General features: G+C 50.1%; 8 protein-coding genes across 14 annotated transcripts; 4 read left to right on the plus strand and 4 right to left on the minus strand.

The window, feature by feature from the left end:
• The first annotated feature begins 105 nt into the window (after window positions 1-105).
• FVEG_16759 (hypothetical protein) lies at window positions 106-723 on the plus strand. The gene has a single exon (XM_018905996.1). The coding sequence runs from the start codon at window positions 310-312 to the stop codon at window positions 619-621; it is 312 nt and encodes a 103-aa protein (XP_018757339.1). The 5' UTR covers window positions 106-309; the 3' UTR covers window positions 622-723.
• On the minus strand, window positions 369-5,886 carry FVEG_10227 (RAN protein kinase). Its single transcript, XM_018899291.1, has 2 exons — window positions 3,210-5,886; window positions 369-3,100 (listed from the first exon to the last, which is right to left on the minus strand). Exons 1-2 carry the CDS (start codon window positions 3,898-3,900, stop codon window positions 2,268-2,270), a joined length of 1,524 nt encoding a protein of 507 aa, XP_018757337.1. The 5' UTR covers window positions 3,901-5,886; the 3' UTR covers window positions 369-2,267.
• On the plus strand, window positions 4,689-5,727 carry FVEG_16758 (hypothetical protein). The gene has a single exon (XM_018905995.1). It carries the CDS (start codon window positions 5,253-5,255, stop codon window positions 5,649-5,651), a length of 399 nt encoding a protein of 132 aa, XP_018757338.1. The 5' UTR covers window positions 4,689-5,252; the 3' UTR covers window positions 5,652-5,727.
• Window positions 5,887-7,093: 1,207 nt separating the features above from the next.
• Window positions 7,094-7,270, minus strand: FVEG_16757 (hypothetical protein; the record flags this gene model as incomplete). Its single annotated transcript, XM_018905994.1, has 1 exon — window positions 7,094-7,270. The coding sequence occupies one exon, from the start codon at window positions 7,268-7,270 to the stop codon at window positions 7,094-7,096; it is 177 nt and encodes a 58-aa protein (XP_018757336.1).
• Window positions 7,271-10,552: 3,282 nt separating this feature from the next.
• Window positions 10,553-15,250, minus strand: FVEG_10226 (CMGC/DYRK/PRP4 protein kinase). Of its 7 annotated transcripts, XM_018899290.1 has the most exons (7): window positions 14,918-15,178; window positions 14,751-14,839; window positions 14,110-14,700; window positions 13,776-14,059; window positions 12,835-13,727; window positions 12,413-12,781; window positions 10,553-11,783 (listed from the first exon to the last, which is right to left on the minus strand). In XM_018899290.1, the coding sequence occupies exons 3-7, from the start codon at window positions 14,214-14,216 to the stop codon at window positions 11,562-11,564; spliced, it is 1,875 nt and encodes a 624-aa protein (XP_018757335.1). In that variant the 5' UTR covers window positions 14,217-14,700; window positions 14,751-14,839; window positions 14,918-15,178; the 3' UTR covers window positions 10,553-11,561. The 7 variants fall into 7 exon arrangements, with proteins under 7 accessions (XP_018757335.1, XP_018757334.1, XP_018757331.1 ...); XM_018899289.1 differs by having other exon boundaries at window positions 14,751-15,178; XM_018899286.1 differs by having other exon boundaries at window positions 14,110-14,839; window positions 14,918-15,173.
• Window positions 15,148-15,963, plus strand: FVEG_10225 (hypothetical protein). The gene is made up of 3 exons (XM_018899283.1): window positions 15,148-15,445; window positions 15,509-15,598; window positions 15,658-15,963. Exons 1-3 carry the CDS (start codon window positions 15,424-15,426, stop codon window positions 15,750-15,752), a joined length of 207 nt encoding a protein of 68 aa, XP_018757328.1. The 5' UTR covers window positions 15,148-15,423; the 3' UTR covers window positions 15,753-15,963.
• A 481-nt stretch (window positions 15,964-16,444) lies between these two features.
• FVEG_10223 (hypothetical protein) lies at window positions 16,445-17,306 on the plus strand (the record flags this gene model as incomplete). The annotated part of the gene is made up of 2 exons (XM_018899282.1): window positions 16,445-16,996; window positions 17,049-17,306. 2 exons carry the CDS (start codon window positions 16,445-16,447, stop codon window positions 17,304-17,306), a joined length of 810 nt encoding a protein of 269 aa, XP_018757327.1.
• Window positions 16,601-19,664, minus strand: FVEG_10222 (hypothetical protein; the record flags this gene model as incomplete). Its single annotated transcript, XM_018899281.1, has 2 exons — window positions 16,601-18,458; window positions 18,509-19,664. 2 exons carry the CDS (start codon window positions 19,662-19,664, stop codon window positions 17,494-17,496), a joined length of 2,121 nt encoding a protein of 706 aa, XP_018757326.1. The 3' UTR covers window positions 16,601-17,493.
• Window positions 19,665-20,604: the final 940 nt, after the last annotated feature.

Genomic DNA, 20,604 nt, shown 5'->3' on the forward strand with positions numbered 1-20,604 from the left:
TCGACAACCAGCGCTGAAACCTGCTTCTTCCCTCCCCCCAAACCAAAAACGAACCATCAAAAGGGCCAAGCCAACCTTGAAACTTTCCCATCTTCTTTGAAAGCAAAAGTGCCACCCCGAGGCTTACGTTACGAGGTTTAATTAAACTTTCTGGGCATTCTAAGCGAGACCTTGACCTCGTGGTCTCTGTCTCTCTTATCACCGGAAACAACCAAGGGAATGAGATGTGATCAACATGCGCATTTCTCAAATGTCGCTATTTGAACTTTGACGTGCGATTCAAGAGGAAATGCCACCGAGTGGTCCGTGATGTTTCTTTCTCTTCTGTTTGAGTTTGGTTTGGGTTTTGGGTGCTGCCCAAGCTGGGCATTACTCTACTCGAAACAAGGGCCTGAGACATTTTTTCCTGAGTGTCTTGAGGTTTTTTTTTTATTAGATAGCGGTGAGTCTGAGGCCAAACAGGCTATTGATTTCTTGTCTGTTATTAGTGACTGGGTTGAGATAATGCGATGCATGCAGCAGAGTTCCATTTCCGTGCCTTGTCTCACGTTGAGTGGTCGGCAGTTTAAATGGCCTCTGCGGTGTACTCTAAAGTATTCCGTTATAACCAGGGTATTATAGAGTATCATGTAATTTTGTGTACTTGTCAGTACTTGAATGTTATCAGTTGTCTCTCATATTTCCCTGAATAGCTTCACCACCTTCACCACCACCAACACCACCTTCTTGTCTCTGTGATGTGAGCAGTAAGATTGTCTTGACTTTCATCCTCATCCTTCATCCATCGCCCCAATAATCGTCTCCTCCTCATCACGCTACCCTCCTCGAGCCCGCCTCACCTTTTCACGTCTGCCCGTCTAATTCGCTGCGACCATCTCCACACATCCATTCCAAAACTCATGCCGCTCGCCCTAACTAAACTATCCCTGCTCATTGGGCGCCACGCTCTCGCCTTGTTTTTTCCCTTCTCTTCTTTTCTTTTTTTTCTCGCTCTCGCAAGCGTTGCATCGCTAACGCCCGCCCCACGATGCACGAGTTCCAGGGATGGTTAAGTTGCTTTTTTCTACTTCGGCTCGCATGCAGCTTGAGCGGGAGCACCGTAGTGTGATGCGGTAGACCGGGGTCTATAGTACGTGACGCTATTCCGAAGCCGCTTTTGTGAGACATCATCATGTTGCTGCTGTTGATGGATGCTGTTAGTCGAGACGGACGATCAAGTTCAATCACATTTCACATGGCACAGCAAGAGTTGGGACAGCATGTATGAGTGAGGCATCTTATTGTGTGTAATCTTTCATTCATAGGATGATCGGCAGATGCATCTCTTTTGTGCGAGGTGCCGTCTATCCCTCAGTAAACGTATGGTTGCGCAATATGCGCTGTGGCTATTGAGCCATGTCCTCTTCACTCTAATCTTTGCTCGGGACCAAGAGTCAAGTCCATATGACTCCTGTCTCATGTCAACTTCTTTTCCTCCTCTTCTTGAAGAGTCCCCATCCGATCCTTCATGATAAAAATAGTAAAGAGGTATCTCTGATCCAGTTCAAGTGCAAGCCATGGCCATTCTTCCCGCTTCTATCACAAAAGACAGACGCCTTCCAGACAGTAATAGCATAACAAAAATGAGGAGTAAAAGATCAACAGTCATTATCCTCTGGAATTCCTGGGCAAAACAAACATGAGCTCTTCCTTGGGCTGGTAGAAAAAGAGAATATAAACGAGGATCGGACAAGCAACAACTCCAATCTTTCCAAGTCTTCTTTTCTGTCTCTGCAGAAATGACAACAAACAAAGTTCGCCTCCCATAAAAGTCTCGATGCGCCAAACATCATGCTTCTACAACTGATATCTTGCCCATCCTCATAATATTCGAAAAGACAAAACTCCTCGCTTTTAACTAAGTATTTTGTAAAGTGAAATAAAGAAATGTTTTGTGACAAAGAAAATAAATAACCCGAAACAAGAAAATGTTGCTCCAAAAAGGGAATACAAGGCCGAAAAGAAGCAATCCCGGACTGTCATTCAATGGGTCGTAAAAAGTGTTTTTGGTAGGCGTATCCTTGCACGGCTTTGGGTGAGTATTGGTTCCATGGTGATGTGGCCAAGGGTCGATATTAAAGTCGAGTAATATCCAAGGTGGTATAGAAGAATCAAACAGTGTCCTAGGCCAGTGGGGTTTGTGGCCTCGGTGACATCTCATCCAGGTGAGGTCGTGGTAGTAATAATAGTGGCCATTATGTCGAAGGCGAGAGATCATGTCTCAGACCTTAGTAACAACCTTGGAACGTAGGCATGAAGGGGACCTGTTGATGAAAGGGCACATGGTGCTGAAGCATGGGCACTTGTTGAACGTATTTTACCATATCCCAGATAGGGAAATATGATTTGGGTTGACAAGGAGCTTGCACAGAGACAGGAACCTGAGCCTGGATAGGCATAGGGACCTGCTGGCAAAGCATGGGCTGAGGGGGAACGGCCACTGGCACGGGGACGGGCCCAGAGTACTTCTGGGGCACGAATTCCTGGCTGTGGTAGATGAGTTGATGTTCCTTGGGCTCCTCAGGGTCGAAGGCGTGTGGTGCAAACTCAGGAGGAGTCTGTGGCATCTGGCGTTCCTGTTCAAACTCGTCGTCCAGGTCGTCAATGGTAGAGTCGCTTGAAGTAAGCGAACCCTCATCGTCAGAGGAGGCAGGCGACAGTGGTGAGTCGTACTCATAGTCGTCGATGATGGCATCCTCGGAGGAAACGTATTCGGTGATGTGGTTTGGTGAGGCCGGAGGTGTCGGTAGAGACGACATGGGCGGCACGGTAAACATAGAGCAGGCCATAATCCTGGTTCGGAGCTCAGAAAGAGTGATCCGCTGCTCGGGGATAGGCTCGAAGATCCGTCCCAGAATGTCGTTCAGTTCATCCGACAATGGGAGGATGGTCTTCAAGAAGTCCTTGGATCCGGCATAGGCACGGTAAGTAGAGTCCTGGAAGGAAGCTTGTTTCCATGGGTTGCGTCCACAGGTGAGGTTGACGAGGATAACTCCAAGGCTCCAGACATCATTGGGGGCGCAAAGGTAGTAAGGCTTCCTAGCAGAGTGGTCCAGGCATTCTGAAAAGAGAGAAAGAAAATATGTTAGTTGTCTGTCCCATCCGTGATAACGTCAAGATGCAAAAGGGGTGCTTTCAAAGGGGAGAGGGGAGGGGGGAATAGTATGTACCTGGACTCATGTAGAATGTTGAACCGCATCCGTAGTCCTCAGATCGATCATCAGAAGTAGCAAGACCAAAGTCAGCCAGCTTAACAGTGTCTCCGTGGTCTGTCACCAAGATGTTCTCCGGCTTGAGGTCCCGGTGGTAGATTCCAAGGTTGTGGCAGTGTTCAACGGCATCCAGGATTTGCAGAAAGATATTCCTTGATAGTTCATCCTTACCAACATATTGACCGCGCTCAGTGATATTCAAGAAGAGATCACCCTCAGGGCAGTACTCGAGAATAACATAGATGCAGTCAGGATCATTCACAATCTTGAGCATCTGGACCACGTTGGAGTGTTCCGATGCCTTCCAGTGAAGACGGATCTCTCGTTGTTGGTAGGCAAATTGTCTGGATTCCAAAGGGGTTCCATCGGGATTGAACTTGCTCAAGCACTTGACAGCGTATTTACCTCCGGTCTTGAGATCGACGGCAAGGTACACGACGCCATAGGCGCCAGTTCCAAGGATGTCAGTAAGCTGGAGAGTACCCTCAAGCACGCGGCCTAGCCTGGCCTCCGGGGCGAGAGGGACGCATCGGTTCTGGAAGTGTCGAGAGTGAGGGACGGCAAATGGTTGTTGAACAGTACACTTGGGATGATCGAATCCTGGAGAGGGCGGAGGGGTTTGGTAACCGAATATGGCATGTTGCTGCATGTTATCTGGTTGGTATCTCACGAAGTAATCCTAGAAACTGGGTTGTATTCTCTGGTTTGAGGTTGAAGTAGATCCTAGGGCCGGCAGAGAGATAATCCAAAACGGCACGGCATACAGCAGCAAGAAAAGGAAAGAGAAGAAAACACACAGAGTATTTTCCTACGGCCTGTGATGGGAGATCCTGTTCCAAAGTCCAGTCCGGTCCAGTGAAGTTCCAAACGGGTCGTTATTAAAAAGAGTTCCTTGGGGTGTGGTTGGTGGTTGAAGTAGTAGCTTTTTGAGGTCCCGATGGCCGAATCAACGGGTCGAGAGAGATGAGTGAGAAGAGTGAGTTTTTGTCGTCCTTCCAGGGGAGATATTGCCGAGTGGGAGGTTGAAGAGTTGTTGTTCGACAAGAGTAGACCAGAAGGTCACGTCTGCGAGAGAGTGAGAGAAGGTTGCCGGAAGGAGTGTCGTGAAAGTGGTGATAGAGGTTCCTCAAACTAGATCCAGCCGAGTTTGGAGATGGGCAGCGACGATAGATAAGTTAAGTCTCTCTAGCGAACAAGGACAAGGCGAGCGAGACAGACACACACCCACCCAAGACATGACGGTACGTACATCGAGTTAGTCGAGCAGCTTCACTCAGTTGCTCACACTTGACACATCCACTATCCATCCACGCCTCGGGCTTGGGATTGCGTTGCGTGGAGCAGACCCACCGCCTCAATCATACCCTTGTCCAGATGGAGAGATTAATGAGCATGGGTATGGCCCTGTCTTGGGTCTTGGCCTTGGCCTCGTTGTGCGGTAGCGTTAGCGTTGTGTTGCGTAGCGTATTCGTAGCGTTGTGTTAATGCTCTATTCTTGTCTGGGCGTAGAGCCGGAGGGAAGGGGGGGGCGTCCTTGGCTCGTGAGGCGTTGGACGAGAGGCAGGGATTGAACAGAGGACTTGATTTGGTGACGCTGAGCAATATACGAAAAGGCAAGGATCCGTTTAGAAGTGGTTCTCTCTGTGTCACTGCCTCCAGGCCACGTCCTCTCAGGTTCCTCCCAGGCCCACCATCATCTTTTTGGGCTTTCTGCTCTGTTCTGTCGATTCTCACTCATCAGTTCTCAGCACTAACGCCATCCATCGGCCCACTGCCACTCGAAGCATGCCTTGGACCAGTCATAGGCCTCTGGTGGCAGATCTCTAGCAACCTGGGCGGTGCCTGTTCTGTCTGTATGTCTGTGTTGTGTCTACTGACACCCCCCAAGAAAGGGAAGAGTGCGCTGTGCCGTAGCCGTCTCTTGTGCTGCGTGTCCTCTCCGTGACTTGACTGGCTTCAGAGGCCCACCCGTCGGGCGAATCGTCATAATCAACCGCCCCCATGATGAATCACAGTTTGGCCGTAGCTTTGCCTCCCTCCTCCGTGTGGCTGCCACTGTCCTCTGTCCTCCCCAACATCTCTCCCGGCCGGGGCGGCGTAGGCGTACTCGGTACTCACTCTCTGGAGCGGAGACGTCGGAGGCCGGCGTCACTCTGCACGTTGGAACTCTCGTCACACACTGAGTTTGAGTCCGGCCGTGTCGTGTCTGTGGGCTGTCTCCCCCCAACACTACAGTGCAGTCCACATACATACTTTTGCCGGACCGCCTCTGAGCAACAACTGGAACGGAACAGCAAACCTTTTTTCGCCCAGATACGATTGAGTTTGCGACTCGATTGGCTATCAGATGGGCGTCTGAGGCGCTTGGCGACATATTTTTGCTCAAAAAGGAATGCATGAAGTCATGGAAACGGATACACCCAGTTACTTACCGTCTGTGTGATAGATAATAATGGATCGAACAATTATCTTGGGGTGAGGGGGCTGAAATGTGAATGAATGTGAATGTGAATGTGAATGTGAGTTCAATGTAGAGTGAACTGGCACCACTGTTGCAGAATGCAGATGCTGAATTGCGTCGATCCCCTCACTATTTTGCCCCTCCAGCCAGTGAACGTCCCCGCTGTGAGGCTAGAGCTGCTAGACGCTGCATAAGTTTATGCCAGCTCCGTTGGTCTATGGTTGGCTACAGGACAAAAGAAAACTCAGGACCTTGATCCTAAATGACAAAAAGACTTGGGTAAATTTGCATAAATTTAAGATATCTTTTGCCGAGTTTATTTTAACAGCCCTATACTAAGGTCTGGTGTTTTCTTGCTCCCCGAGGAGAGTACGTTCGTTGGTTGGTTATGCCTCTGCAGAAAGATAAGATCGGCATTCTTGGTGAGCCATCTCTATTCTTCAACCTCGTGCTTTTCAATCTGCCCTGCCACCCTTGAGCTTTGATTGGTCAGAGGCCAAAGTGTATCAAATATCAAGATATCATCCATGATCACACTCTATGCTATGCCCATGCCATGCCATGTTCATCACATGCTGTATTCTCAACAAGGCTGACAAGGGGAAATGAGATTTGCTTGTGTTGATCAAAGAAGCAAATCAGCAACATGGTGTTTCATCCATAAGCGATCCTCCGTCGGCGGGTATGTACTGACAGCCCTGGTTGTCTTTGTCTGACTTGAACCGAGACGAGGCCTGCCATCAGATATCCATTTGGCTGTCTCTGCACGTACCCGTCTAACGGCATGTCTTCGAAGGGGCCTCAACCCGCCCGCTGGCAACTCTGCTCTACCCTCTGTGTCTGTTTGCAGCGTCCTCACGGGCTGCTGGCCAAGCACCCCGGGATCCCATATTACTCGAAGCAGACAGGTGCAGAGCTCGGGTGCGTCAGTCAGTACCACCCAGCGGTCCCAGGCCGCGGTGAGATACAGGTAGAGTGAAAGATGAGTGGTGTGTCTGTGTGTCCCCTGTCGTGTAGGACCAAACAAGACAGAGGGTTTCTTCCAAACAGCACAGCACAGCGCAGCACAGTTCACTTGCTTGTCAAAGTCAAGAGACCCCTTGAACAGGCCACGACGGTGACAGTGGCAGCTCTACCAAAGCTACAGTAGTACAATGAGGCTGACTGATGGGAAACGGGGGACGGGTTGCAGAAGAGGCGTCCAATGAGAAGCTGTACATGCCCCGAGGAATGTGGCCCGTTGCCCTGTCTTTATCGGCCTGTGATCTCTGTCACCCGTTGGATGCATGGCATGGATGTTAGTCTAACTGATAACGACGACGACTTTTACTTTACGGTGAGAATGTGAAATGAGAGTGTGAATGCGTGTGCGTACGTCGGCTCAGGTTGCTTCCAGTTCAGTTCCTGTCCTATCATCGGATCCATGTGAACGGGTATCGTACAGTGCCTTGCCTTTGCTTTTGCGTTGCTTGGCCTCGAACGAACGAACATCGGACCTGAGCGAGCCTTGACTGACACTGACAGTTTGAGGAGGAATTTGAGGCGACGAGGCATTCATTTCCTTACTGATCACTTATTTTCAACCTCAATCAGTTGTTCCAGCCACGAACCATTGTGGCATGATCTCAGCTCCCCCACCGTGTTTCTCCATGCATCCAAGTGGAATTCTTGATAGAACTTCAGGTGAAGCGAACCGAAGTAAAGCAGCAGCTTGACAATTGTCCAAAATACCGTCTCGCCTACCCTATTCCATGTCAATAAAAGTCCGAATTCCTCCAAGGGCCCCTGGTATTCCAGCTCAGTCGAGTGGTCCCCTAAAAACAAGACAGTGTCTCATTGCTAACAGTTGTCAAACATGGGCGGCGGGTCGATTGGATGGTAAGATGGGCCCGAGAGAAGCGGTCAGGGCATTCGAGAACGGGCCTTTCACCGTGATTACCGATCAGCCATCAACTGCATCGTCAAAAATCACGGGTGCATCTAATCCCTTCGAGGTTTAGGCCCCTTGCCTGGCACTCAGATCTCCAGCAATCATCTCCGACTTGGTTATTCCCCGTTGTAGCCCTGTTCCTTTACCGCGCACTGAGCTCTAAACATATCATCTCGATCCACTTGACAAAGAGTGAGGCCGCTGTCTGATCCTTGAGTTACAGGGATATCCCTGGAATCGACCCATCTCTCGCCAGCGAGCACTGATTCCTCTGACGCCAATGCCACCTGAGTCAAAGTCAAAGAAAGAAAAACTGTTCTAATGAATCTCCAGTTTCTGAGTCCTGGGCGTCGATCATACGCCGCTATCCAATGTAGCTGAAGCATGGCGTTGTTTTTCTCATGGCCTCAAACATTGCTTCATGTAAGGGTTCGAGCTTTTCTTCCTTTCATGGCGATGACCATGGGCAAAACAAACATTATGCGCTAAACTCTTCTGTCTCAGCATATGTTATGCATGGGCTGATCCCGTTTCGACCGCTGACCGAAACCTGCTCGCCTCTACTGTACTGTACTGTACTGTACTGCTATGCTGCAACTTGATTGAACCACTGGCTCTCGCACCAAGCGACGGCAATGCAATAGCTTGCTCCATCCTGGTTCGATACCAGCTGCTCTTATGCATTCATCGTCGGTTGGTTTGGTTGCGAATAGGAACAGCCCGTAAATCGGGATGTTACTCTGGCAGTTCCAAGCAGGAAAAGGTTAACCACATGCCATATCGATCCAATAGGGAGTTATCCTCGACATTGCCGTCTATGCACTCACTTAGACAAGCCATGCGCATCTTGAGTCATGGTTATGCATCTCTACGCTCGAGTCCAGCTTGTAACTTGCTACAACGGCACAAGACCTCAGCCATAGTCCTAGTCCTAGGTAGATCGGAAGATGCAGAGGGAAACAAATGGAGGAGGGCGGCCCCAGGGCAGTCACTCGCATTGAGGATGAGCAATCGAGAGCACACCATCAACTGCCGCCAGGGCCACTTCCCCGGGAACATGGTTGCGGTTCGTCTCTGAACCGGCCGGCGCTGGTATCACCTTTGGCTTGGTTTGCATGATATCTTTGTCAAGTCTGGTGTTTCCTAGCCCGATTGAGAGATCCTTGCTGTTGACAATGGCTTTGGAGTGGAAGCGCGAGCTGGGACTCGTTTCTGGTCTGATAACGATCTGAAGATCGATCATCGAAAGCGTCTGGGGAGATACGACCACCATCACATGCAGTACCGAATCGATCAGCAGCTATCTCTTGGAGATAACCACTCACTACATGCGTATCTCCACGTAAACCTTCGTCAATGAAGACGCAATCATGAGATAGAAGACCGTCTCAAGCGTCAAGCTGCACCCACTAGAGCCAAAACAGCCCGTTTCGAGGTGGGCTGATATCAAAGTCTCTGTCTACAGTGTAGATTCACCGCCAAAAGCTGGATTTCTGCAAGGGCTGATTATGCGTAGCGTGTGGACGCAAGGGAGGACAATGCAACACACAGGATTTGTCACGAGGCCCCGAGAAGGGGACGGGCTAGACGGACTAGACGGGGCATGGGAAATGCTCATTGATCAGCTCGAATATAATTTGAGATACCAGAAATGTATCGCATCATGGCCGATCATTTACGGGTTCGTGGCTACCGCAAAGAGAAGCGAGAAGCCAACGTTGTCGCCTTGGTCTGAAGTCTATGCACTGCCGGTCTCGACTCACAACGGCGCAAAGTAAAGTAGGGGCGGGGACATTATTGGGTGGTGGTGAAGCTTACGGGATGACATCCGCGGCGCCTGGAGGAGCCATGATTTGCATCAACGGCTTGTGAAGTTGAAGATCGAGTTGGACCAATTGTAGCACGATCCAGAACGAGAAGCGTCACATTGACTCTCGCTAGCGATATCAAGATCTTGATGATGCTCAGCCGTACGTATTGTAGTCCAGAATTGATACGGCTCCCCTCCCCTTGGAATGGTCCGGACACACGAGGTCAAGGGCCGCTCACTATCGGCCTCCTTCTTGCTCGAATCGGCCGTGCCATGTTCATGTGGAGCTGGGATCTGGAGATGCCGTCACGGAGCGGACCCGGGGTAGGACACGGAGCATCACAAACACAAACGGTTATGCTATGTTACCCTGTATCTAACCACGATAACATGGTTCTTCTACGGAGTACTGTATCTTTTGGTTGATATTCACTTATTTGCCAGGCGGGTAGCACATCTCACAGCAATTCTGTTGTCCATTCACAGTTATCGTGTCCGATCACACGAGACATCATAATTGTCGCATTGGCCTGATCATCATCCAACACAAGAACCCTCACCAAGACACACAAACCGATCACCACGACGTCCTGTAGGTCTCCCGAATCACAGGCTAGCAAACTTCTACTGGACGGATCATCTCTCCTCATGAAACTTGTAGGGCAATCAGCAGCATAACCCAGCAAAATTGCACCAATGAATAACCCATCGAAACAAAACCCGCCGATCCTGACGACACTCTCGCCACAGCCCGTCATAATGTCTCACTCAAAAACTGCCTGCCCCTGCGATTAAAGTGAGGCTGAGAAAATCCCGAACCCACTTCTGATTTCATCAAACCCTCAGGCTCAAGGGATCCTTGCCCTGCTCCTCCGAGTCTTAGTCTGGGCGCAATCTCCGTCGCAGGTTCTGTTACAGGTTTGTATGAGAAGGGTGTTACAGTCGACAATTTTATTCCTGCACATCATAATGCAGGGCAAGCAACGCTTTCGGTACATTCGGGGAGAACCGATAAGATCGCTCAAGACAAGACTAAGAGTGAGTGACGATCTGTGACATTGTTGATCAAGCAAGGGATATCGGATATTGGATCATCAAAAGCCTCACCTTTGAGCTCTCGTGCACATCAATCACATCACGACAATCATCGGCACAAACGTCACAGCTTGCTCGCCCTGCTCATCTTCTTCTCTGTACCACTGACTTTGTCTGTGTGACCTCATTGAACGTGAACGTCAACTCCTCAAACACAAAGAACTCTCTTCTTTGATAGTCTGACCAACCACTTTCTATCCCGACCAAGCGACTTACACAGACCACAACCCGTGTCCCCCAAACCATCTACAACAAACATCTCAAATGTAACATCGGCTGCCAGCAATCAAATCAACACACCTAACCACAATGTGTAATCAGCCCTGATCGTTACGCCCAGTCTCTGCCTATCAGGCTGTCAAACTTGATCCTGGAATGAATAATGTAGCCTAGAAAATGCACAACATTTTCACCTAGCGTCGGCTGCCTGGCGTGTTCATGCTCACGCGGGTAAGCAAGCCCACGCCTGCATCGCCACTCCGTGCCTGGGAGCCTCAATCAACCTCAATACCAAGCCCGAGCATGTGGATTCCTCCCGTATGAGCCGGGCGTTATGTGACTCGGAATACAGCGAGCACGCGGTCACGCATCGTAAAAAGACTCATTCTTGCATCGGCGATCATTCATCAAACAATCCGAGCATTACTTAGGCGATTCCTTAGTGGCTATGTTATTAAAAGTCTGTAGGCATTTGTTTTAGATCCTCGTAAAGGATCGATACTCCAGAACTCCATCAAAAATTTCTAGCCTGCTTCTTCCAAGTCTAGACTCCAATAACCTCGGCCTCATGCGAGACACAACAGACAAGGTGAGACATAGCAAGGCATGACATAAAAACGGCGGTGACACGTTCAGAGACATCGATCAAACCACCACATGTTTTGAACCAGCCATTATCCTCCCTTGCTTTGTCTAGCCAAGTAAAATATCTTGCCCCAAAAATCTCTCATCCCGCGCCTTTGATTGTCTCAAAACAGCGTCATGAATCCATGATCCGAATGCTTGACACCCTCCTTACCGACGTACATGTCCCGCCCGTGCAGTAAAGAAGGGATGGCGCAGTGCATCAGCCGGCTTCATCCTTTTGTCGGGATTGAGGGTAAGACAGTGCTCGAGGAGATCAATGAAGTGGTTCAGGTCCCTCGTTTCCGCGTCATTCATCCCTGACGACGCAGCCATGAGTCTCGTCCGTAGGTCCCGGGTGGGCTTTACCACCGCCATTGTGCGGACGGTTGTCTGTAAGCGCAATCTGTTAGTTATCCATTCCTGACTCATGGTTCTAAAATGGGAAAAGGAATTCTCCATGTGAATGCGCATGCCAACAAGGGCTGAGCGCTTGGCCAAACTCTTAGCAGCCGTTGAACTCGTATGCAAGGGATATGTAGGTCATCGTGGCTGACGCTGAGAGGGAGTCCGATCTACCGAGACAAAACAAGTCATGCGACCTGATCTTTAACCTCGAAAGGATCCCGAGGCGTTCTGTAACCCCATCTCATCACACCATCTATCCATCCATCCCTTGCTGAGTATGTTCGAGAACCCCGCAAGGGCGGCTGAGATCAAACATGCCTGATGGCTGTTGTTTTGATCTATTGACCGTTATGTGGGTGGTGTTGGTCATCGTCAAGTTACCCCACATATCCCGAGCGCTTCAGTCTGCAAGGGATCTAACGTAGGCGCTTACGCTCGCAGAGCCCCATGATGGAACAGCCCCCAGCCATTGTGGCAAAAATAGCATAGACCTCGCGTGGGCGGCCACCAAGAGCATGGCCATATGGCGCTTGTAGGAAGATGCAAGGAGTGTGATGGTAAAAACAACAACAGAAACAACGTGGAGGGAGTGAATGAATGGAATCACAACATACCTTGCCTAGAACCTTGTCTCGTTCGATGCTGACGAATTGTCCCTTGTCGTCAAAATGAGCCGGCGATAGTTGACCACGCTTGAACAACTTCGGCGTCAACCTTCCTCTGATCTCCATAATTGCCTTGAGCATCTGGTTGTTGCTGTCTCCAGCAAAGAGGATTTTGCCGGTGTACATCTCATACAACGTGCAGCCGATAGACCACATGTCGACGGCATAATCGTAAGGAATGCCCAAAATAATCTCCGGCGCTCGGTAGAATCGACTGACGAGGTATGGAGTGACATCCATGTGCGCTGTCGCCGCATCCGTCTTGTCGATAGCCGTACCCAAATCACAGATCTTTAGCACGTTGTGACTCTCGTTTACCTACTAAAGTTAGCACTCGCGTGTCTTAATGTTAGCATCGTGGGGTTGCATACCAAGATGTTGTCCGGTTTGAGATCAGCATGAATGATACTGCACTTTCGCATGTGCGCGAGAGCGACAAAGATCTGGTATGCGTATGCTCGCGTAGCTCCAAGATTGATACCCACATTGTTACCAAACTTTCGCAGAACCTCTCGCAAGTTCATGCTCAGGTTCTCGAACACCATGCACAGATGACCCTTGTAGTCGAACTGGCGGATAAACTTGATGATGTGCTTGCGACCCTCAGGGTCGGCCTCGTTGAGCTTCTCCAGAATAGCGATCTCTGTGTATCCTCCCTTTCGGAGGGCGTCATTGTTTCGCATCATCTTGATAGCGACGAGCTCCTTCGTGGTGATGTCGACGGCACGAGCTACCCCTGAAAACATACCCCTTCCCAGTGCTGCCTGGATCTGATACCGACCATTCAAGACTTCACCAATGCGAATCTTGTAGTATCCATCTTTGTCGTCACCTTCAAGAATACCCCCCTTGATAGCTGGGACATCAGGGGCCTTGCCGTCACCCTCGATAGGCGCGACCGGCTCGACAGGTTTTGTGGCATACTTTTCCTCGTCAAAGTCTTCCGCAAACATATCGAAGTCATCATCGTCATCATCACCGCCGGTCTTTTCGGTAGACTCTTTCTGAACATCTTCCTGTGGCTGTTGTTCCGTTGCAATGGGATGCTGCTCACCATGAAGTACGACGTTCCCGTGCCGGAGCTCATGTCGTCGTTCATCCTCCTGCATGTCTCCAGTAGGATCGTAGTCAGCGGCTGAGGGACCATCCTCCTCGTCTGGCTGAGCCTTGCCGTGGTTGTTCATCAGGGCTCTGTCATCGAGGAAGTTGATGCCCCCCGGAGACATTTCGGTATGTGATCCGGGAGAGCGTGGTGATGCGATATCTGCACCTCTGGTCAATAAGATCCCTCCACCAGATGCTGTTGACATACCTGATCGGGGAGTGCGGGGGCTTTCAATGTCGGAATGTGCTCTCATGGGCGTGTCGGGCGCGGTGGACGCAGGAGAAGCTCCGTGAGCTTTACTCGCAGCCGCACCTACAGCATGGAGAAGGAGAGGAGTCGCAGAACTGTGCTTAGCCAGAATCTCCTCACGTCGCTTGCGGCGTCGCTCGATTTCAGCTTCTTCGTCAAAAGGCTCAGGCTCTTCGTAGTCGGGCTCTGGCTCTGGCTCTGGTTCCGGTTTTCGTTCCGGTTCCTTCTGAGCTGCTGGCTCCCTATAAACATGTTAGTATCTCGTTTAACCGAGGAGTGTAGGTCAACATACTGCTGAGAAGCCTTGGAAGTACCATGTCCATTTGTAAGGCCTTGTTCAGGTTTAGCATGATGTTCTTGGGCGCGTGAAGCCTCTCCTACTGTCGTCCTCTTGGACATAGACCCGCCATTTCTTGAACTGTCTTCATACTTAAGTTCCTTCGGCCCATCGTCGCGACGATCGTATTGGCCTTCTCTGACAAAGCGATCAAACCTGCCTCTATCCGAAGGTCGAGATCTTTGAGGAGAGCGACTCCTGTTTCGAGGTCGTTTGTTGGAATACCGATCTCGGTCACCCTCGCGGTAGTTATCTCGGTCACGGCTCCGATCGCGGCCCCCGTAGCTGAAATTTGATGTTCGTGATGCAGGTCGATCTAGGTCATCGTATTGTCCTCGCGGCTTTCGATGGTCGTCACGTCGCGAATCCTCGTAGTTCCGGCGATAGGCCTGATCGCGAGGTCTGGAGTTGTAGTGATCTCTGTCCCTATTCCTGTCTCTTTCATCGTGCGATCGCTTGTAGCCACGGGGTGAAATGCTTCGTCGTGACCCGTTGCTGTATCTAGAAGCCGAATCGTGATCCGGAGTCGAAAGTCTACTTTTGTTTCTGTCTTGACGGTCAACACTGCTTCCTCCAGTATGCTGCAGTGAAGTTGCCTTCAAATCTTTAGCGGCGTTCTCGACGATCTCGCCTTCGTCCGAACTCGACGCCATGATGACGACGGTGCTATTTAGATCCTCAAGGCCTTGAAATGGAGAGAAGCAGAAACAGTGTCAGCGCTGGGGACTAGGAAGAGCAGAGTGCAATGGGAGAAGAGCCCAACCGGATCAGTAGTGACTCGTAGAGGCTCAGAGCCGATAGGGGAGGTAATGTAGTGGATGAAGGAAGGCTGGAGCACAGTCCAGATGAAAATGAAAATTGGTTAAGCGAATTGGAAACTCTGAGGCGGATGGAGGTGTCGTAAAACCTAAACAGGTGCCGTGATGCGAGATGAAAGTTATTATCTGAACCGAGTATCTCTAGACTTTTTGACGTCAGGTATACAAGTTACAACAGCGAAACAACTGATGAGGCTACAAGGCCCATTTTCTGGATTAGCTAAGCCCCGAAAGACCCTTATCCATCTTATCGCGCTTATCCCCGCGGTCGAAAGTGGGCTCATCACTACCAGTGAGTGGGCTGGGCTGTGCTGAGCGCGAGAGGGCCTGGGCAAAAGTCAATAAGCGGGAGGCAACTTTTCCCTCTCGCGACAATCTTTGTTTCTTCAACCGCAGCTTTGCCTCCTTTTTAACACAACTCAAAACTCTCTTTCACTTCACATATATCAAAATGGGTGGCGCTAACCGAGAAGGTTCGTTAAATTTCTCCGACTGAATTCCTACAGAGACAGAAAACTAACCCCTCCAAACCACAGGCGGCAAGGTCAAGCCCTTGAAGCAGGCCAAGAAGGCCCAGAAGGACCTCGACGACGATGACAAGGCTTTCCTCGAGAAGAAGCGCGCCGGTACGAACCGCCAAACACGAAATATACAAAGAAATATCACACTAACCACTAGGATACAGACGAGAAGGCTCGCAAGGAACTTGCCGCCAAGGCTGGAGGCAAGGGCCCTCTCAACACCGGTGGCCAGGGCATCAAGAAGAGCGGAAAGAAATAGACGTTTCGCGAGGTTCTAGCGACGATTGAGCGAAGACTCGAGATATCCCTGTGGGCTTTGGATGGCGTGAGCGCATCAGACGGACAGCCTGCGTGTTTTGGGCGTTTTAGACATTGGCGCTCACTGATCACGATATTTTCGCGCGATGGCTAACGATAAATGAATTCTATGCTGACCCAAATGCTGACTGCAGTGCCTCGATATTCCCATGCAATTAGATTTGAGAGTAGCCATGATCGTAGAAATGCTTGAACGTCAATGTTATGATGGTAAAACCTCCACTGTATTAGTGCACCTCGCTTGTGGATTTCTCCAGTGAACAGCAGATCTCTCGCCAAAGACTTTCATCTCCATTTTCAAGTCCATCATAACTTCCTTTGCAATAAAATAGGGTCTTGTACTAAAATCGAGTGGAACTTCTACGACGCTTCTAGGGGCCTTCTTTCATTAAGCGTACATCATCGATTTGTCTTTAGCCTCGGAGCACGTTGCGTGTCTTTTCATGTGCTTGTCCCAACAAAACTACCCTGGTCCAACAACACAACAATAAACGACCGGAGAAGTGGAACTTGGTTCATATATAAGTCGAGAACTAGGACGCAAGGGCAGAAACTAATTGTCGGTTAACGATTCTATGCAAAGTTCCTGACTCTAGCTGTGTTCGTTCCAAGTCTGGATAGCCTCATTTCATCATGGCCGAAACTCAGCCCTACGGCGTTCGCAATCGTCGGCCTTCAGCCACAGACAACCTTATCAATGCCGCTAAGAACTTCGAGTCAAAGGTTGAGCAGTCTCTTCTCATTCTCTGGGATGATCTCCCAGCCTGGCGTCGCGACAACGCCTTCATCCTCTCGGGCTACCGCCAATCTCATGGCTCTTATGCCCATTCGTTCCGCTCCCTCTTCTACCTCCACAATGAATCCGTCAACATCTGGTCTCACCTCCTCGGTGCCATAGTCTTTCTCGCTAGTGCAGCATATGTTGATCGAGTTGTCCGTCCACGGTACGAAAGCGCAAGTAGCGCTGACGTATTCGTCTTTGCATGCTTCTTTGGAGGCGCTGTTGTTTGTCTGGGAATGAGTGCCACGTACCACACTTTGTCGAATCACAGCGATACTGTTTCGAAGTGGGGGAACAAGTTGGATTACACAGGCATCGTGGCTTTGATCGTTGGCAGCTATGTTCCAGCTCTGTATTACGGTTTCTTCTGTCTGCCTAATCTGATGGCCTTCTATCTATGGGTTGTAAGTTCAGGATGTGTCTACTGATGGCAGAGAAACTTGCTGACAAAAATAGATATGTATACTCGGCCTTGGATGCACAATCGTTTCATGGGTTGAGCGCTTCCGGACCCCAGCATGGCGTCCATATCGTGCAATGATGTTCATCGGCCTTGGTCTCTCTGGCGTTGTTCCTGTCATCCATGGCCTCTTCATCTATGGTTACCAAGGTCTTGAAGATCGCATGAGTCTCAGCTGGGTTCTCCTCCATGGTGTAATGTACATCTTTGGCGCTGTACTCTATGCGGTATGTCCTCCACGACTCTTCACGTAAAGCATCTAAATCTGACTTGATAGGCTCGTTGGCCCGAGAGAAGCGCACCTGGCGCCTTTGATATCTGGGGAAGCTCGCATCAGATCTTCCACATTTTCGTCATCCTTGCAGCCGTCACACACTTTTACGGCATGGCCAAGGCTTTCGACTACCACCACACCATTATGGGTTCTCAGTGTCTCATGGACTAGTTTTCCTCCTCTTCTGTTATCGTCAAGCCGAGATCTGTGATCCTCACCAGACCTGAGCCCATCGCCACAGCAGCCCAACATCCATACTCTTCGTTAGGATTCCATTCGGCCACCGTGATCCTTGTCAGTGGCTCGTAGATGATGGCTCGGGTCGGATCCATGATTGCGCCCCCTTCTTCTTCATCGTCCCCGACAGCTGTGTCGGTATCCTTCTTCTTTGGCTTCTTCCCTTTCTTGACCGGCGGTTTATGGGCTGAATGCTTAGTCAGGCTGCGCTCCAATATGAAGCCTGTCACTATTCTTGACACTCCTCGCGCTGCCGCGGGTGAGCCAGTGGGGAAAAGCTTTGCAGGGCGATGTTCGTGATGGAAAACTCGGATACGGTCCGTGGGTTCACGTCTTGTGGTGAAGAGTTCAACCTGTGGATTGATAGCCCACAGTGAGCCGTCTAGAGAGCCGACAAGGAGGTATGGATGTGTTCGTCCGACTGCGAGACATGAAGGAAAGCTTTCCCCTGTAAAGACACGACGCGCAACAGGGAATTGCGAATGGTGCATGAAGCCGATATGGGTATTCAAAACACCGGCGGATGGGTACATGGAGTAGAAGCCAAGCAGGTGATCGCTGTATCCAAGCAAATTTGGTTGTGTTCCGACTGTAAGGTTCTGGACTTCGGTTGACTCGAAACTTGGCGCACGAAGGTCAATCAGTTTGACAGTCCCACCTACAGGGGTTGAGGCAACGAGGTAGGGCATTGCTGGATAGCCTGAGACGAGATCGACCACGATGTTGTGGTGGACAGGATGTCGGGATAGGAGGCGATGAGGACGGAGGGACCAAATAGCAATAGAGCCGTCAGTATAACCTACGACCAGCCTGTTGAAGTTGATCCATGTAAGCGCGGTCGCTTTGGCGTCTTCATCTGGGAAGCCAAATACAGCTATTGGCTGCGCAACTTTTTCTGAACACTGTTAGCTATTGGACTGGGCATCAGTACAATTTTGAACTCACCATAACTTCCCCCTCCGCCGTCACCAGCCTCCACTACGTACACGTTGCCATCATCGCAAAGAATGGCCAAGAAACCGCATGCGGGACTCCATTTCACTCTTCGAGCCCGCCCAAATTCGAGACATATCGTCTTGCGCAGTATTGGAGGTTGCATCGAAGGTCGAGCAAAGCCATTCTCTTGCCTCTCTCCGACGAACTCCCATAACTGCACAGTGCCGTACTTTTGGAACTCTGGATTCAAGGATTCCTGTTCGTAATCGTATAGTTCTTGATCGGAATGTGGAATAACACAGAGGGCTAGAAGTTGCGGCGAGTTGGCGTTGTTCAGAGGTGCCCAGTCCATACCGGTGACGATACCGCCGGCATCTAAAATCCACCCCAAGGGCGCGTCGTCATTTTGCATTGGGAGGCCATTCTGAGATATAGAGTATGCGTCACCAGGTTGGAATTTGACCTCTTGTTGAGATGTGGGCGGCCCTAATAATACTGGCATTGGCTCTCTCTTAAACTGGTACCGCGGAACTTCGTATGTTGGCAGTGGTACCATCGCGTTTGCTTCTGGTAAACTCTCCCTGACACGCTCATACCAATGCTCGGCGCTGTAAGCTTCCCTTTCGAAGTAGCTAGGCGACCAAACACCTCGATCTTTCTGACCCTCATCATCCTGAATTTTCGGAGGAAGCACTGTCCAGTCCATCCAACGATCCAGCATACCCGTGACCAACTTGACGCCATCTTCATGACGTCCGTACCATGCCTCAACTAGTTGTTTGGCTTTAAACCCGCGGTCGTAGGGCCCCCAGTACGATCTCACAATGCGCCCATCCGCCACAGGCTCAAGATCGAGGTATCCCGTGAAGCCGGCTGCGCGAACGTTGAAGGGCCTGATAGGCTTGACACGTTGACGCGCAAATCTGTCCAGGACGCCATCTGGTTCGCTCACAGGACCGTCGGATTCTGCATCATCATTTTCGTCGTGCTCTTGGCCGAGGGCGAGCTCTTCGGCACTTTCTTCTGCAGCGGCAGCCTCATCAAAGTTTTCATCCCGTTCTGCGTGCTTGGAAGCGCGATCGAGAGTTTCTTCGTCGGAACTACCTTCGAAGTCGTACTTCTCTATCGTATATCGCTTCGTGCGATTGGATCTCCGAGTTCTCATGATGAGTTGTGAGTGATAAGGATGGAAGCGAGCTGAGCTGGATGTGTACTGAGACAAATTTTAGTGGGGAGGCTACCCTGTGCAGCTCGATAACACTGGGTTTACCACTGACTTCAGTCCAGCGGACATACCTGACCCGGGGGAGGCAAGAAAACTTGAGACCGTTATCCTAAGTGATGGAAAGGTTTAGGAAATTTAGTACAGGTTTAGGAGAGTCTTTACTGAGTTTGTTTTGGTATGCTCTTCTAAAACCTCATGTTTTGATCCCTGAGGTTGACCGAAGGACAGTTAGGGAGTTTGCTAGGTGGGGAGGGAGTAACAAAACGAACAGAAATTTATCGCATTTACGAGACTGCCACAAATATGATCATTGATATTTATTTGAATCTTATTAAGCGCGAAAAGGCCATATTCTTTATTGTTCCCTGGGTGCTTTTCTTTCCCACCAACTCTAATGGAACACTAGAGCACTAGGCTTCCTACCTTCTGCAAGGCAAAAAGACCCAAAAGAATTGGTTACATACAGAATGTGGTCTCCGTCCGCTGTGGGTGAGTTTGTATAGAGGAAAAGATGTCGTCAAGTGGCTTTTGCTTCTCTTAAGAGCCCTATCTCTGTCACTCAAAAGCATGCCGTCCACACATTTCTGGTGACGCAGGAACGGGTTTGCTATAGCTAGCATTGCTAATAGACTAGGAGCAGGGCTTAGAAGAGACATATGGTCCTGTTGATGCCTCCTACCCGCGTTTCCCTTAGGCATTCTAGGCGAGTTTCAAGTATGACTGGCTGGAGATGTGAGCCAGTAAATAAGCGGCAGGATTAGTGTATAGAGTTTTGGAACATACGCATAATCTTTCAGTCCTGAGGTCGAATTTAGGTTTCCTTAGGAGGAGTCTTGGGTGCCAGATCCTGGTTCGTCAGGTCATCTAACCTCTTTTTGAT

This window comes from Fusarium verticillioides, chromosome 9 (assembly GCF_000149555.1).
Source record: "Fusarium verticillioides 7600 chromosome 9, whole genome shotgun sequence".
NCBI lineage: Eukaryota > Fungi > Ascomycota > Sordariomycetes > Hypocreales > Nectriaceae > Fusarium > Fusarium verticillioides.

Excerpts from the sequence above, each read along its gene's own strand:
- FVEG_16759 (XM_018905996.1), top strand. The coding sequence starts at position 310 with ATGTTTCTTTCTCTTCTGTTTGAGTTTGGTTTGGGTTTTGGGTGCTGC.
- FVEG_10227 (XM_018899291.1), bottom strand. The coding sequence starts at position 3,900 with ATGCAGCAACATGCCATATTCGGTTACCAAACCCCTCCGCCCTCTCCA. Across the intron at positions 3,101-3,209 it reads AACATTCTACATGAGTCCAG|AATGCCTGGACCACTCTGCT; the intron begins GTACATACTATT and ends CTCTCTTTTCAG.
- FVEG_16758 (XM_018905995.1), top strand. The coding sequence starts at position 5,253 with ATGATGAATCACAGTTTGGCCGTAGCTTTGCCTCCCTCCTCCGTGTGG.
- FVEG_10226 (XM_018899284.1), bottom strand. The coding sequence starts at position 14,807 with ATGGCGTCGAGTTCGGACGAAGGCGAGATCGTCGAGAACGCCGCTAAA. Across the intron at positions 14,060-14,109 it reads ACTTCCAAGGCTTCTCAGCA|GGAGCCAGCAGCTCAGAAGG; the intron begins GTATGTTGACCT and ends ACATGTTTATAG. Across the intron at positions 11,784-12,412 it reads GAGACAAGGTTCTAGGCAAG|ACAACCGTCCGCACAATGGC; the intron begins GTATGTTGTGAT and ends TTGCGCTTACAG.
- FVEG_10225 (XM_018899283.1), top strand. The coding sequence starts at position 15,424 with ATGGGTGGCGCTAACCGAGAAG. Across the intron at positions 15,446-15,508 it reads GGGTGGCGCTAACCGAGAAG|GCGGCAAGGTCAAGCCCTTG; the intron begins GTTCGTTAAATT and ends TCCAAACCACAG. Across the intron at positions 15,599-15,657 it reads CCTCGAGAAGAAGCGCGCCG|ACGAGAAGGCTCGCAAGGAA; the intron begins GTACGAACCGCC and ends ACTAGGATACAG.